Below are 15,764 nucleotides of genomic sequence, written 5' to 3'. Positions count from 1 at the left end.
AATTTTTTGTTCTTTTTGCCTGCTTATACTATACGGTAGCGGTTTTCTTTGTCACTTGTTATTATATCAACTTCAATTGTTATCCTGCGGATTGATGTCAATCATACAGCATCGTCTTTTTTAATATGTCGTCATAATAAAGCAATGAGGCAACTCTTTCAACAAGGATCAAAGCCCATACCGAATAGTCAGTTATAAAAGGTACCTATATGACAAATGTCAAACATTTCAAACGAGAAAACTAACAGCCTCCTTAATGTTCAAAAATATACAGTTCAACAAAAACAAATATTAACACAAAAGCAAACGACAGGGTTTTGACTTAGCACAGGCACTTTCAAAATATGGCGTGATTAAATATGTTAACCGGTGCCGAACCCTCTAATCTTGGACAGTATTTTACAGTACAAAATAGGAACAAACTATTTTTGCAAATCAGTTAAAAATAATTAACTCATCAGATTGATACAAATAGAAATATGTTTAACAAAAACACAGAGTAAACATGCAATTGGACATGTTTATTTACTTTCGAGTAACAAAAAGACACTAAAGTTTTGAAGGACTCGCAGTTACTGACAGCTACTGTAAAGACAATAATCACGCCATAACAGACAAAAGCATAGCGAACGATTTGTGATATATAAACATAGCAAGATGGTGTCAAAGGAACAAGCGTTCAGTCGGAAAAAAACTACACCTACTTTAATTGTTTTGTAAATAGACAGTACATTGCTTTTAGTATTTTAATTGTTAATCATGAGTCTTGTCAGCCTTACTGTTAGTTATAGATTTTTCTCATCATGAAAGAACCGCAACGTATGGCGATCTTTATTTGCTAACATCTACGACGAACGTTATTTTGCCTCTATTGGATATGACTCATTGACAATCATACCGCACTTTCTTCTTAAATATTGAAACACTAGTGAATAAATGTTGTATTAACTTATTCACTTAGTTCGCGGATTCCAGGTAAATCAATTTAAAACTATTGTGTATTATATCTCTATTTATTTGTTAAAGAATTTAAATATCAATAAGTAATTTTATACATTACCATTCGGTATTGTGTTGTTAATGGCACAACATGTGAATCGGTCTTGTATCGTTCAAACAAAGATTTTTGTAGACCGAGTTGGCGTGCCTGGGAACAAACTACAACTGGCTGTAACTGTTTGTGATCACCAATCAATACGACTTGTTTTGCGTTTGTAGCTATTATTGTTGACATGCACTCTGGTTCTGTACACATACCACATTCGTCAATAATGACTTGATAAATTCTACCGTCCGTTCCTCTCAGCAGCTTTGGATCAGTGGACATAGCTGTTGTACAGAATATTACATCATAAAGCTTCAATTCCTCAATAGTGGCATCGATTACAAGTTGATTGTAGTCTTTTAATGTTTCCATATCAACAACCTGTTTTACCTCGTTTTTCTCTTTTCTAGCTGGTGTTTTTGTTTTTATTTTATCTGACATCGTCGTTGTAACCTCAGCAAATGTTTGAGTGAGTTCTTTATACATGGATTGAATTTTTTCTGAGAATGGTTTGTCCGGTTTTCTAATCAAGTGATGAAGTGATACATCTTTCAAACGATAATCTGCTGTGTTATCTGTTTTCGTTCGCTCTGTAGAAAAAACTCTCCCAGGTATCGGATAGTTTAAGTTTTCGATTGAGTTACCATACAAACGTGCAATTGTAGGCATTTTTTCCTTTTTTTCTGCAATTCTAAGAAAGCGAGCTGCAAATAAGAAAATTATTTATAAGTAAATATGCTTTCAACTTTGTTAACAGAAAACAAATTACACTATTAATTTCTACGTCGATTCTCTAATTGGACTGTTTTAAACAACATGCAATAGTTTTTTTATGTTTGTTAAATTGAATTAGTTATTAAATACAAAATAAGGTAACAAAAATAAATATAGGCTGGTAACAACCGTTGTCGTATATTATGTTAATTTTTGCACAAGTACTCAGGGGATATATCTAGAAGCGATAGCCTATGACCTTAATCTTACTACAAGTACAGAAAAAAAATATAAGACTGGTACCCAACACTTTCACTAAAATTAATTTGGCTCGTTAAAATTTCATAAAATGTTGGCAATGTATTTTTTTTACCCTTTAACGAAATAAAAAAATTTCAAAACTTTTGAACCAACTGTTTTGTGAGAAAATTACACTGGTTATATAGCAGTTGGACAAACACCAAATATCATCCACATACCTCAAGTGGTTCCTCTTTTCATATGTGGTTCTAATCAAACTAACTTCAATACAAACACAAGAGAGTTCATTGGTGCACGCACTAATTTCCTCATTAATAGATTTTATGTCAAGATGACATTTTTGTAGGTGCCTGGATTCTGACTATTACACAAACATCTACTGACAAAAAATTATTTCTCCACGAGTTGTATTTCAGATATGGACTCTAAGGCAAACTTTAATCAGTCACTTATATGTAAAATGTAGGTCAAGATAACCTTTTTGTATCAGGACCCCTTAGGTATTCAAGACACATCTATGAACAAAATATCATGAACAAAACTATCATGAACTATAACTTTAACACAGATAGATAGGGAGTCGTGGTGTAGTGGTTAGTTCATCGGAAAACTAACACAAAGATTCCTGGTTGGATCCCATTCCGACCTTACTTTGACATCAATTATCATTGTTGAATGCCTGAAGGAAACTCGAAGATTGAACGTTCCATATTTGGGTTTTACCATGTATTGATAAAAAGATACACTACTAGTACTCGAATATACTCACAAGCAACAAGGTCTACTGATTTATTTGACGGACCGCAAAAAAGTATTTGCATTCTATCACCACCATTCTTTTCAATCTGTTTGTTTATTTCATTAAACAAACATATAAGTTTGATTCCTACATTTGTCTTTCCAGTACCTATAATAGTTCAAAAGATTAACTAATAATGGTTTAAATTATATGTACGTTACAAAACATCACTTTAAATAGTCAGTATAACTATAAATATAAAAGAGAAGATGTTGAATGATTGTCAATGAGACAGCTGCCCACAAGTGACAAAAATGACACAGATATTAACAACTGCAGGTCAACAACGAGCAAAGTCCATACCGCATAGTCAGTTAAAAAAGGCCCCTAAATGACATTGTCATGTAAAACAATTCAAACGAGTCAACTAACGGCCTTATTTATATACGAAAAATGAACGACAAACAAATATTTAACACATAAACAAACGGCAATTACTGAAATTACAGGCTCCTGACTTGGGACAGGCACATAAATACATAATGTGGGTGGTTTAATAAAATCAAAATTGGGAATGGAAATGGGGAAGAGACAACAACCCGACCTATTAAAAAAACAACAGCAGAAGGTCACCAACAGGTCTTCAATATAGCGAGAAATTCCCGCACCCAGAGGCGTCCTTCAGCTGGCCCCTAACAAATATATACTAGTTCAGTGATAATGAACGCCATACTAATTTCCAAAGTGTACACAAGAAACTAAAATTAAAATAATACAAGACTAACAAAGGCCAGAGGCTCCTGACTTGGGACAGTCGCATAAACACGGTTGCGGGATCCTAACCCTCCCATAACCTGGGGCAGCGGTATAACAGTACAACATAACAACGAACTATAAAAATCAGTTGAAAAAGGCTTAAATCATCAGATGGACAAAACATACAAGTGGACGTGGTCGGTTACTTGTAATTCACAGCAACAACAAAAAATCCACTAGGAACAGATCTGAGAGTACTCACAGTTTTCTGACAGGTAGTGCATGCCACTAGCAACTAATAAAAAAACATGCATCTAAGACTAAAGTATCAATCAGTACACATCCAACATCCAATTGATTTAGTGAAAATAATGGCAACAGTAGTATATCATTGTTCGAAATAAATCGATAGAGAAAAAAACTAATCCGGGTTACAAACTAAAACTGAAGGAAACGTATCAAGTATGAGAGAACTACGACGCAACAGAAACACAACATCAAAATGTAACACCCACAGAAACGAACTATAATGGAAAAAATGGACATTTTCCTGACTTGGTACAGGGCATTTAATGAAAAATGATAGGTTGAACATAATTTTGTGGCATGCCAAACCTCCCGCTTTAATGGTTATGATAATTATAACATTAAAATTACAACATTACACGACAGGGCTACAGTTTATAAATGTATAGACGTCATAAACAATCGCAGAAAAAACACGACTTTGTGCAATGCATGTTTTTAACTTGATATTTAATAGAATACAAAACCCCTTGTTAGTATATAGGGCAAACGTTTCTTTAGTTTATGATTAATTGAAACGCCTGGTGTAACAAAAGAATGTTTGAATGACATTTACAAAGGATTTATGCTAATTTCAAGCCTGGTCGGTAGTATATCTACCTAGGAAAAAGATTTACCGGCTGCTGTTTTTTGTTTTTTGTCAATATATGTAGTATCACTTGAATCAAAAACTTTAAACGGATTTCTTCAGTCTGTTTAATTGTATACTACTAAACCAGGTTAGTTGAAATGTTGAGTGCGTGCTAGGTTAAAGCCAAGAGCCTGTTATCTTGTATGTATAGTTGATTGCTTGTCTGTAATTTTGTTTTGTTTATTGTTGTAGTATAAATCATGCCGTTGTTTTTTTATTTATTTTTTCCAGTGTTCCAGTGATTTTCATATTTGAGGATCTAACAGTGAGCTACTTGTAATTGTTCACACATTAATCATTTAACCTTTTTTTGTCAATTGACAATCATTACCAAATCTCCTTATTTTTATCATGTTGATATTCTATGAATTGGTTAATTCTTTTTTATCAAAATGTTTGTTTTATATTTTATATTTTCATACCTGGTGGCCCATGTATTAGGCTAAAACTTGATCGTAGAGCTAGATGAATAGCCTTAGTCTGTTGTTCATTGTTCCATGGTAAACCAATATCAATATCGTCACTGGAAATGGCCTTTGTATGATCTTCATCTATAATTTTAAATAAAAAAAATAGATATGTATTTATAGCCAGATTAACAATTACAAATTGCTTCCTATGACAAAGCAATTATATATTCATGTATACATATACACGTATGAAAATTTTACGACCGAAGTTCATCATTGAATAGGTTTAACGAGAATATTATAGCATATTATGTATTCGTCGACAATGTTGGATCATACTCTACAAGGAATTACAGTATATTCATTTATAATTAAATAGGAGGAGATATGATAACAGAGGTGGTTTCGGGACGTAGTGGGCATGTCAAACTAAATTTGGGAAAATATAAATAGAAAATAAAAAAAAATCGTGCGTTCAAAGCGCTGTTCTGTAATGACTGTAATCCTGAATTAATTCTCAAACTTAGAATTGAAAGACAAGGTTTTAACAAAATGAAGACTATGTTAGAAACATGATGATCATAAGGAATAAATATTTTAGTTATCTAAGGTAAATTTTGCATGAAGAAGTTAAAAAAAAAATCCATAAAAAATGTAGCAACGAAGATTTTGATAAAAGTATGTTTGAATAATATGAGTACGGAAGCACAGAGTACTGAGCTGATGGTATCATCGGGGGCTTAAAGGGCACACTCATTGGTATTTACACGGTCAAAGTAAAGGAAAACAAGAATGTGTCCAAAGTACACGGATTCCCCACTCGCACTATCCTTTTTCATGTTCCATGGACCGTGAAATTGGGTAATAATCTAATTTGACAATAAAATTAGAAAGATTATACTATAGGGAACATATGTACTAAGTTTCAAGTTGATTGGTGTTAAAAATTCTAACTTGTCTTTAAATTAGAAAGATCATATCATAAGCAAAAAGTGTACTAAGTTTAAAGTTGATTGGACTTCAGCTTCATAAAAAACTACCTTGACCAAAAACTTTTACCTGAAACTCCCACTTTCATTTGTTACGTTCAGTGGACCGTAAAATTCGAGTCAAAAGTCTAATTTGGCTTTCAAATTAGATAGATCATATCATAAGCAACAAGTGTACTAAGTTTCAAGTTGATGGGACTTCAGCTTCATCAAAAACTACCTAGACCAAAAACTTTAACCTGAAACTTCCACTTTCATTTTCTATGTTCAGTGGACCGTACAATTCGGGTCAAAAGTCTAATTTGGCTTTTAAATTTGATAGATCATATCAAAAGCAACAAGTGTACTCAGTTCAAGTTGATTGAACTTCAGCTTCATCAAAAACTACCTTGACCAAAAACTTAAACTTGAACGGACTCACAGACGAACGAACGGACAGACGGACGGACGAACGGAGCCACAGCCGGAAAACATAATGCCCCTCTACTATCGTAGGTAGCTACAGGGCATAAAAAGCCCTTTATAAATTTCGTACGTCCGAACCACTTTTCTAAATCATCAAAAACGCCCAAACACAAACAGTTGAGAGTCAAACATGAACATGGAAAAATACCAGTATGAGAAGCTATATATAACAAAAATGTCATTAAAGAAAAGTAATATTCATGTTAAGTCGTATTTACCAAATGAAGTTTAAACCTATATGTTGTTTTTTTATATTTTCGAACGAATAGTTTAAGAAAACATGTTATACATCATGACTTTATCATTATTCTGATATTGTACAGTGATTTCTGACAAGTTAATATCAGCATTCAAGAATACTTTATAATCTATGTATACTTTTGGATAATTTTAGCGAGAGATGAAAATGGGTGGTGATGAAAAGGCTCTAACAACCAAATACGTCTTTTTCTCAGAGGATCAAATCAATTTAAATTGTCAGAATATGCAAAAGTATGGAGATGTACATCATAATGTTATTCTCCTTTTTTTTGCTCAGCTTTTTGTCGTCAACCATATTTCTTTTATAGAGGAAATGTCTTATTATGAATACATATTATATGACTTGTATCACTTAATCCAATGAATACTATAAAGACTAAGAACTTATTTTCGGTTATACATGTATAGGGTTCAGTGTCTATCTGTCCATTAGTTTGAACAAGAAATTATTATAAAAAAAAATCATCTCCATTGAGTTTTTTTTTCTAGACAACCACTTCACAACTAGCTACTATTATTCGTTATTTGTTTTTGCAACTGTTGTCGTACTGTAACATTTACGCGTGGTTAACATCTCGTTTTGTCCTTAGTTGTATTTTGGTCGTTTTGGAATTTTGGAATTTAGGCCCTCCATGCCCTTCAACTTTGAAATCTTTTTGATCTTTCAAATAGTTTTATTCGTGCGTCACTATTGAAGGATTTTTGTGTAGACAAAACACAGGTTTTTTATGTACAAGAAATGCAACCCTGTTATCTAGTTATGATGATTTGTTTTATTCATAGCTCTTGTCGTTTGTTTTATTCATAGCTCTTGGCCGATGGTTTTGTTGTTTATTATTTTCTACACATGTGCATAAAAAGGGTTATGAATTTGCCTCCTTAGTCAAATTTCCTTTAATTTCTGGCTATATTACACGTTAAATGAACATGTTATTCCTACAAATCAATGATTTAAGCGGTAGTGTCTCTTTAACGTCACTGGTGAGTCTTTTGTAGACGAAATACGTGTCTGGCGCAAATACAAATGTTCAATCATGGTATCTATGATGAGTTTATTTACAACCATTGGTTCGATGCCACTGCTGGTGGAGTTTTATTCTCCAATTATATGACCAGCACAGTAGTCAGCACCTCTGTGTTGATATGAGGTCTCATTGATATGGTCATTATTATAAATTCACCGTTTACAAAACGTTGAATGTTTTAACTACATTTTCACTGAGGCTTTTCTACCTCAGTAATATATTACCGTAGCTAAATTTAGCCTTATTTTAGGAATATTTTTTGTCGATATCTAATTGACGTGGCTCAATACGTATACGTCCCGTCAATGTGTTGTTTTGATTGTCTTTCATTTTGCTGGTGTGTTTTGAGAGATATTGAATGAGTGCCAATGAGACAACTCTCAATCCAAGTCACAGTTTATAAAAGTAAACCATGAAAAGTCCAGGTACGCTCTTCAACACGGAGCCTAAGCTCTCACCGAACAGCAAGCTATAAGGGGCCCCAACAATTACTAGTAAAACCATTTAAACTGAAACACCATGCTTGTTTGTGCTCCTTTTTTAAACATTTGTTTGATTTTGTTCTAATTGAGATTGTGACAAGGTGATGACTGCTGTACCCATACTTTTACAAGTGTTCTTATTATGTCTGTTTGTTCACGCATCGTTGTAAATATAATGGAATTTGATGTGATTGTCATACAATTGAAAGGTTAGAGATATATTTGGTTCAAGCCACCATTTTCTACATTTGAAAATGCCTGTGCCAAATTAGGAATATGACAGTTATTGTTCTTTCGTTTAATGTGTTTTATCATTTGATTATGCCCTTTTATTAGGTATTTTCCGTTTTGAATTTTACTCGGAATTCAGTATTTGCGTGATTTGACTTTTTCAAATAGAATGTGTTCTTCCATAACACCTTTAAAAAATAAACAAAATATTTACTGCAGTCTTTTATACACATTCTGTCATTGCTATATTTAGTTTTTTGAATTTTTTGTGCATCTGAGATTGTTATGCCCTTGTATTGCATTGCTTGCAATGAATTGTATTGATTTCCCATTGTCCCCGAACATTGAAACCCTAGCGTTCATGGCGGTTGTTTCGGTGCCGAATGTGACTGTGTATTAAAACAACCGCTAGTACACGTAAACAATTAAAGGAATAGCGCACCAAATCAAATTCAAAACGGAAAACATACAAAGTTGCACACACTTAATCATATAATTTGCTATAGAATGTTATAAAAAAAGTCTAAAACCAATCTCTAGATTGGCTTAATCTAGTCCCAACGTAACTCGATAACAATATTGTTGGCCAAAAGCAGCTATGGTCCAACATTATAAGGAGAATCCCAAGTAAGACCCCTTTTTGGTTCCAAAATATAGCAGTTTTGAAAAATTGTTACTGGACCTGGTCCTTTCATTAATTAAAGTTCAAACAAGACACGTCAACTCACCTATGGGCTTCGTTTGTCTGTTTAATGCAATTGCTTGTGCAAGGTCAGTTGATATATCCAGACAATTCAGAAGTATTTCAACTCTTCTGCAATAGAAAACAGATATGAATAAGCATCATTTGACATCCGAAATTATCTTGCAAGCTTAGTAAAATAGTATTTATTTTTTTGGTTGATAGATTTAAATTGAATTCAATTGATAACATCAACAACATTTACAGTTATCTTGATGATAATTTTTCGTTGAATAATTGAAAATTTTCTCAATATGCTGCTGAGATTTACCCCAAGGAACTTACATTGAATAAATCAAATGTATTCGGTAATAACTGTCCTTTCCTCGATTTAGATATTTCGGGAAACTCCACACTAAAACTTACGACAAAAGAGACGATTTTTCGTTTCCTGTTGTTAATTTTCCATTTTTAGATGGTGATGTTCCTTTGGCACCATCTTACGGTGTTTATATTTCACAGCTCGTTTGCTATGCCCGTGTCTGTTGTGACGGGTTTTTTTTATTTTACCGAACGCAATCTATGTATTACTGGTAAATTATTAAACCAGGAATATCGTTAACATAAATTACTTAAAACCTTTACTATATGTTTCCATAGATATAAAGATTTGGTTTTGCAGTTTGGTTGTTCCTAAAGAAAACTTATTTCAAATGGGATAGCACATCTCATTTTTACAGAAATGTGTACTACGGTGGCAGAATGCGGCCATGAAAGAAAAAAAATATGTTGATCCCTCAAGATACTATGTCGTTCCCTCAAGATGCTATGTTGTTCCCATATGATAGCTATATCGTTCCCTCAAGATGCTATGTCGTTCCTTCAAGATACTTTGTCGTTCCCACAAGATAGTTATCTCGTTCCCTCAAGATACTTGAGGGAACGACATGATATCTTGAGGGAACAACATATCATTTTGAGGGAACGACATATCATATTGAAGGGAAGAGAAAACTATCTTGTGGGAACGACATAGTATTTTGAGGGAACAAGATAACTATCTTGAGGGAAGAAAATTACATCTTGAGGGAACGACATAGTATCTTGAGGGAACGACATATCATCTTTATAGAACGAGATAACTATCTTGTGGGAACGACATAGTATCTTGAGGGAACGAGATAGCTATCTTGTTGGAACGACATAGCATCTTGAGGGAAAGACATAGTATCTGGAGGGAACAACATAATTTGTTTTTCTTTCATGGCCGCATTCTGCCACTGTAAATGTAGTTAACCGTGGCCGGAAATTTAGAAATGATCCATGTTAACTTGTCGCTCCTTTAAATAAACTTAGGCCGTGTTCACATTGACCTAAACTCGGTGTTTTATTAGTGCAACTCACACATAAACTAAACATAATTACGTTCCCATTAATAAAACACAATGTTTACAAGTAGTTTAAATCATGTTTTGTCTACATGCAGTCGATAGTCGATGTAGGCCTTGTGTAGGTTAAGTTTACACAAAACTAGGCATTCAGAACTTTAAATTTCCCATTTATATTTAAAAAAAAGTTTTTGGTATAAAATTAATACTTATAATACTTATAAATAAAGTTCTTTACAGAAATATTTGTCTAAACTTGAAGTATTTATTTGTCATAAAAACACTTAACGTAGCCTTATCAAAACAGACAAGACTCATCCATCATCATTGCCGAATACATAATTAATTTGAAAAGGTCTTGCCGAATCGAATGGACGTACACACTGACAGAAATATTTGCCACTGGTCTTTACTCAAAGAACGATTCACTCATTACTGAAAAAGGGTGAAGTTAATTGTTTGTTTGTGTAGTATCTCAGACGTTAGAAATAATAAAAAAAACAAAATATTACCCCTCCTTTCGCCAACTACTCCTTGGACAAACAATTCCATTTGAAACAAACAGAAAAGATAGAAATGTAGTGATCCTTAACATCGCAATTCTTTTTCATCGTCTGTAAGAACGCATATACAGGCTACATTTTTAATGCGTATTTGAGACATCTGTAAACTACTGCAAATCATCCAAAATGATTTTCTGAAAGAAGCAACCATTTTACTCCCAAAAAAAAGGGGGGTGTTCTGAGTCAGAATTTTTTCTCGCGCGAAAACTTATATTTAGGTTTATTTTAGATGGTACTCATTCAAAATTTTACACTATAATGTATGGGAAAACTTTTGATTCAGAATATTTTTTCATTCTAATCATCTGTATGACCCTTTTTTTAAAGTCAAATGGTCGTTCCCTAACTGCTAGAAAAGTTGTTCGAACATTAGAAAGCTGTTCTACGTATTGACCATTTAAATGACATGTAGTTTACAAGTGTGAACAAAACTTATGTGCAGGTAGCTAAACAAGGTGTATGGGTGTGAACAAATTTGATGTGAAACTAGTGTACATTACATTAAACCAAATGTAAACATGTTCACTGTACACGGCGTTTGATTTGAACACGGCCTTATTCAAAAAGGTTACCTATTCAACACTGTAATAAGATCATTGAATGTTGTTTTTATTGGTATAAATATTGATTTTGTTATCAGTAAGTTAAAAGCTAACTAAATATTAAAAGTATGTTATATACACATACATATTCATGGATCTACAATCTGTCGATACCTGTAACTTAGCATTGCACAAGGTCATGTTTTTCTCTGGCTGTTTATGACGTCTTTACACTAACTCCATTCGATTTTTGATGTGTACGGATTGATAGTTTAGTCTTAGATGCATGATTTTTTTTATTAGTTGTAAGTGGCTTTGAACTAGCTGTCAGATAACTGTGAGTACTCTCAGATCTGTTTATTGTGTCTTTTTGTATCGGGATGTATAAGTACCCGGTCACGTTCACTTGTATTTTTGTCCATCTGATGAGTTAAGCCTTTTTCAACTGATTTTTATACTTCATTCTTGTGTTGTACTGTTATACCACTGTCCCAGGTTAGGAGGAGGGTTGGGATCCCGCTAACATGTTTAAACCCGCCATATTATTTATGTATCTCCCTGTCCAAAGTCAGGAGCCTGTAATTCAGTGGTTGTCGTTTGTTTATGTGTTACATATTTGTTTTTCGTTCATTTTTTTTATATATAAATAAGGCCGTTAGTTTTCTTGTTTGAATTGTTTTACGTTGTCTTATAGGGGCCTTTTATAGCTAACTATGCGGTATGGGCTTTGCTCATTGTTGAAGGCCGTACGGTGACCTATAGCTGTTAATGTCTGTGTCATTTTGGTCTCATGTGGGCAGTTGTCTCATTGGCAATCATACCACATCTTCTTTTTTATATTAACAAAAATCCATTGTCCGATCAAGAAAAACTTATAAAAAAATCATAATTTTCTTAAATTTACACTAAATCGTTTATAGTGACAGAGGTACTGACTGCTAGAAATTCAACTCAGTTTTACTACCAGATGAGAATTATGTGAAATAATTATAAATATTATATCAGAATATGTTATAATAAATATCACAATTTAGAAAATAAACATTTGAAATTAAATACCATCAAAAGTGAATTAAGAGGCGCAACCGTCAAATGTTCCAAGTATAAAAACATGAAATTACGGGAAATATAGTCCAGTTAAAAATAAACGGCATGTTGAAATTCAGAAAATTCTCTCTCGTACATATTTAGTTATAGACGTTATTACCCTTCTGATTGAAGTAAATATTGTTAAAGAAGATTTTATAGAGAAAATAGTAAATAATATAACCAGAGGGGCTACTATACGATCACATGCCGAGCATTACGAAGGCAATGAAAAAAAATCAAAAATACTTCTTGTCATTCATTAGAAAAACGCAAATCTAAAAATAAATATATTAACACATTAGTTGTAATTGACATAAAATTATGTCACAAGAAAAATTCTAAACAAAGATTGAAATGCTATGGCTTTTTCTACCTCAGGAATAGATTACCTTAGCTTTATTCGCCAAAACGTTTCAGTAGTGTTTGGTCCTCAATGCTCTTCAATTGCGTATTTTATTTGACCATAAAACATTTTTTAGATTCAAGTGTCACTCATGAGTCCTTTGTAGATGAAACGCGCTTCTTGCACAAGTACTTAATTTCAATTCAGGTATCTATGATGAGTTTACTATGACTATTCTCTCGAGACCGGAGCCATCTCAATTAACCAAAGATGGGGTATTTTGACTATTATTATAAGAAAGATAAAGACAGTACACTCTTTCTGTTTTAAGTTTGAATACAAATTATTAGCCAAAGTTATTGCAGAAAGAATAAAATATGTCAAATTATTTCTTTAAAAAATTAAAGACCCTAATGAAACGGAATATGCGGCTGGTAAATACATTGGTGAACATCTACGACTCATTGCTAATATCATATTGTGTACTACATTGAAGAATTATCCAGATATTGTACTACCAGTCGATTTGGAAAGGCGTTTGATACGCTAGAATTGAAATTTATTCAAAAGTCATCGGTTTGTTTTAATTTTAGTAACAAATTCCGGAAATTGGTCTGAACTTTTTGCCTAAATATATCTAGTCTTGTCGTTAAATAATGGATTTAGTTCTATTTATTTCAAAGCTGAGAGAGGTGTTTGACGAGGGTGTCATTTGTGTCCTTCTATTTTTTTTGGGGCCATGGAACTACTGACAATAAGTATTCTTAAGAATAATCAGATATATAGTATTAAAATGGGGGACATTGAAATAATGATTTCACAGTAGGCTGATGATACCATTTGATTTCTGAAAGATATATTTTTTTACTTCAATTGTATTGAATTCCTTTAACGATTTTGAGAACTGTAAATTTGATCAAAACCGAAGAAACATGGATTGAAAGAAAAAAATTCAACTAAGAAGATCCCTTCCGATTATACGGACAGATGGTTTCAAAACCTTTGGTTTGAAATTCAATTCAAGAACTAGTTAGTTCTAATTAAATTACAATATACATGCATAGATAAAAAAAAAAAACAAAAAAAAAGAGCCAATAATTGAAATGTGGTAGATCCTTTCCTTGAATTTGAAATTTTTAAATCACTTGAAATATCGAAGCTTTTTTATATCATTTTATCTACAAATGTAACAAAATCTTATTTTATTATACAACGTAACAATAACATATTTTAATGGAATGGTAATACTAGGAAAGTTAAATAGTAAAAAGTAAAATCACAAAAGTACTGAATTCCGAGGAAAGTTCAATCGGAAAATCCCTAATCACATGGCAAATTCAAATGACAGAACACATAAAAAACAAATGGACAAAATATGTTAAAAGTTATTCAAAAGCCTATTACCGCGATTTCCCGAATGGATTGAAAGTCCAAAATTTGAATTACAGCTGTTATCCTTTCATATGTTATGGGTAAAAAGATTTCTGTCAGAAAATGACTTTACATGGAAACTTGTTTCCAAAGCATTATTCCCTCTTTTTTATTGCCATGATTTATTTATAAGCAGATGTAAATTAGAGTTTTTGAATTAAAAACACTTTTTAAAGAAGAGATATCTGCTAGGAAATGATTCAATGGAACTTTTAATCCGTTACAGCATTTCAAGTAAGAGAAGAATGCATTTGCTTCAATCGTCTTATCAAAGTTGACATGAAAGTCAATGATATCGTAGATGACAATGGCAAATATCTGTCTCATAACGCTAATAATCAAAAGTGTAATCTGAATGTTACTGTTGTAGACACTCTATCAATTAAACCTGATATATCACGTAACTGTAATTACAGCAACAAATATCACCTAGCTGATGCAGCAAATAATTTGGATTTGTTTTTGGAAATTAGAATAAAAAAATGCCTATCAGAAAGAAAATTCTAAAGATGTTTATTCACTTTTTATTGATCAACTGATCAATAAAATGTTTCTCTTATTTCACGACAAAGGTGGGACGAAAGTTTCAATACAGGAGTTAGTGATGACAAAATGGTAAAATATGTATTCACTGGCTTTTAAATGTACTATAGAGAGTAAACTACAATCTATCAAATATAAAATACACAAACAAGTCTGAAACTTATATATGTGGCAGTTGTAAAGAGATAGCAACTACAGAGCATCTTTTGTTTGGAATGGACAGACATAAAACAATTTTGGAGAGAATTTTCTAATTGGTGGTAATTTGTTTTTGGAGTAAGAATATTGTGATTAAAACATTGTCCATTTGGTGTTTTTAATCTGATAACTTAGTTTTAATTATTGTATTCTACACTACTGACTAACTTAACGTATAAAATCAATAATGTAAAGATCACACAATTAGATAGACTGTTAATATCTGTGCAAGCTTTTTTTATTATTTTTTTAAGACGTTTGAAAATTTGAGAATATTTATATCTTAATGAAAACAAACACGAGTCATGTGTTTATAGACGGTTATTTACAGATTGGATGTCGGGTAATTTCAGATAACCAGATGAATTCTTTAAATTTTAGGCAGCCTATCACCAGGGACCGGTTAAGTGAATGATGATATCGACAACAGAGGAACCACTCTAGGAAATATTATTGACTGGGAAAAAGCACAAACTATAGATGTAGACATCAGACCATGGATTGAATTTGTCCGCTAGAACAGAAAACCTAGAATAGAAGATATAGGACCTAGTTAACTTTAACATCTTAGACTGATTAATAACTTAATATACAGAGAGATAAAACATAGATAGAGAAATAAGGAAGCAACAAGTTATGGCTGTTACATATGCACCACTGTATTTGAAGC

The 15,764-nt window shown here is 32.5% G+C and overlaps 1 protein-coding gene across 1 annotated transcript in view; it reads right to left on the bottom strand.

The window, feature by feature from the left end:
* Positions 1-15,764, bottom strand: part of LOC139492611 (3'-5' exoribonuclease HELZ2-like) — an 88,424-nt gene that overhangs the window by 23,598 nt on the left and 49,062 nt on the right. The window contains exons 14-17 of the mRNA XM_071280760.1: positions 9,044-9,129; positions 4,875-5,003; positions 2,790-2,927; positions 1,061-1,749 (exon numbers count right to left, since the gene is read on the bottom strand). Of these exons, the coding sequence (XP_071136861.1) occupies positions 1,061-1,749; positions 2,790-2,927; positions 4,875-5,003; positions 9,044-9,129 (1,042 nt within the window). The remainder of the gene's footprint in view (positions 1-1,060; positions 1,750-2,789; positions 2,928-4,874; positions 5,004-9,043; positions 9,130-15,764) is intronic.

The sequence above is a fragment of the Mytilus edulis genome, chromosome 10 (genome assembly GCF_963676685.1).
Source record: "Mytilus edulis chromosome 10, xbMytEdul2.2, whole genome shotgun sequence".
Taxonomy (NCBI): Eukaryota; Metazoa; Mollusca; class Bivalvia; order Mytilida; family Mytilidae; genus Mytilus; species Mytilus edulis.
This window is presented reverse-complemented; position numbering and strand designations above follow the sequence as displayed.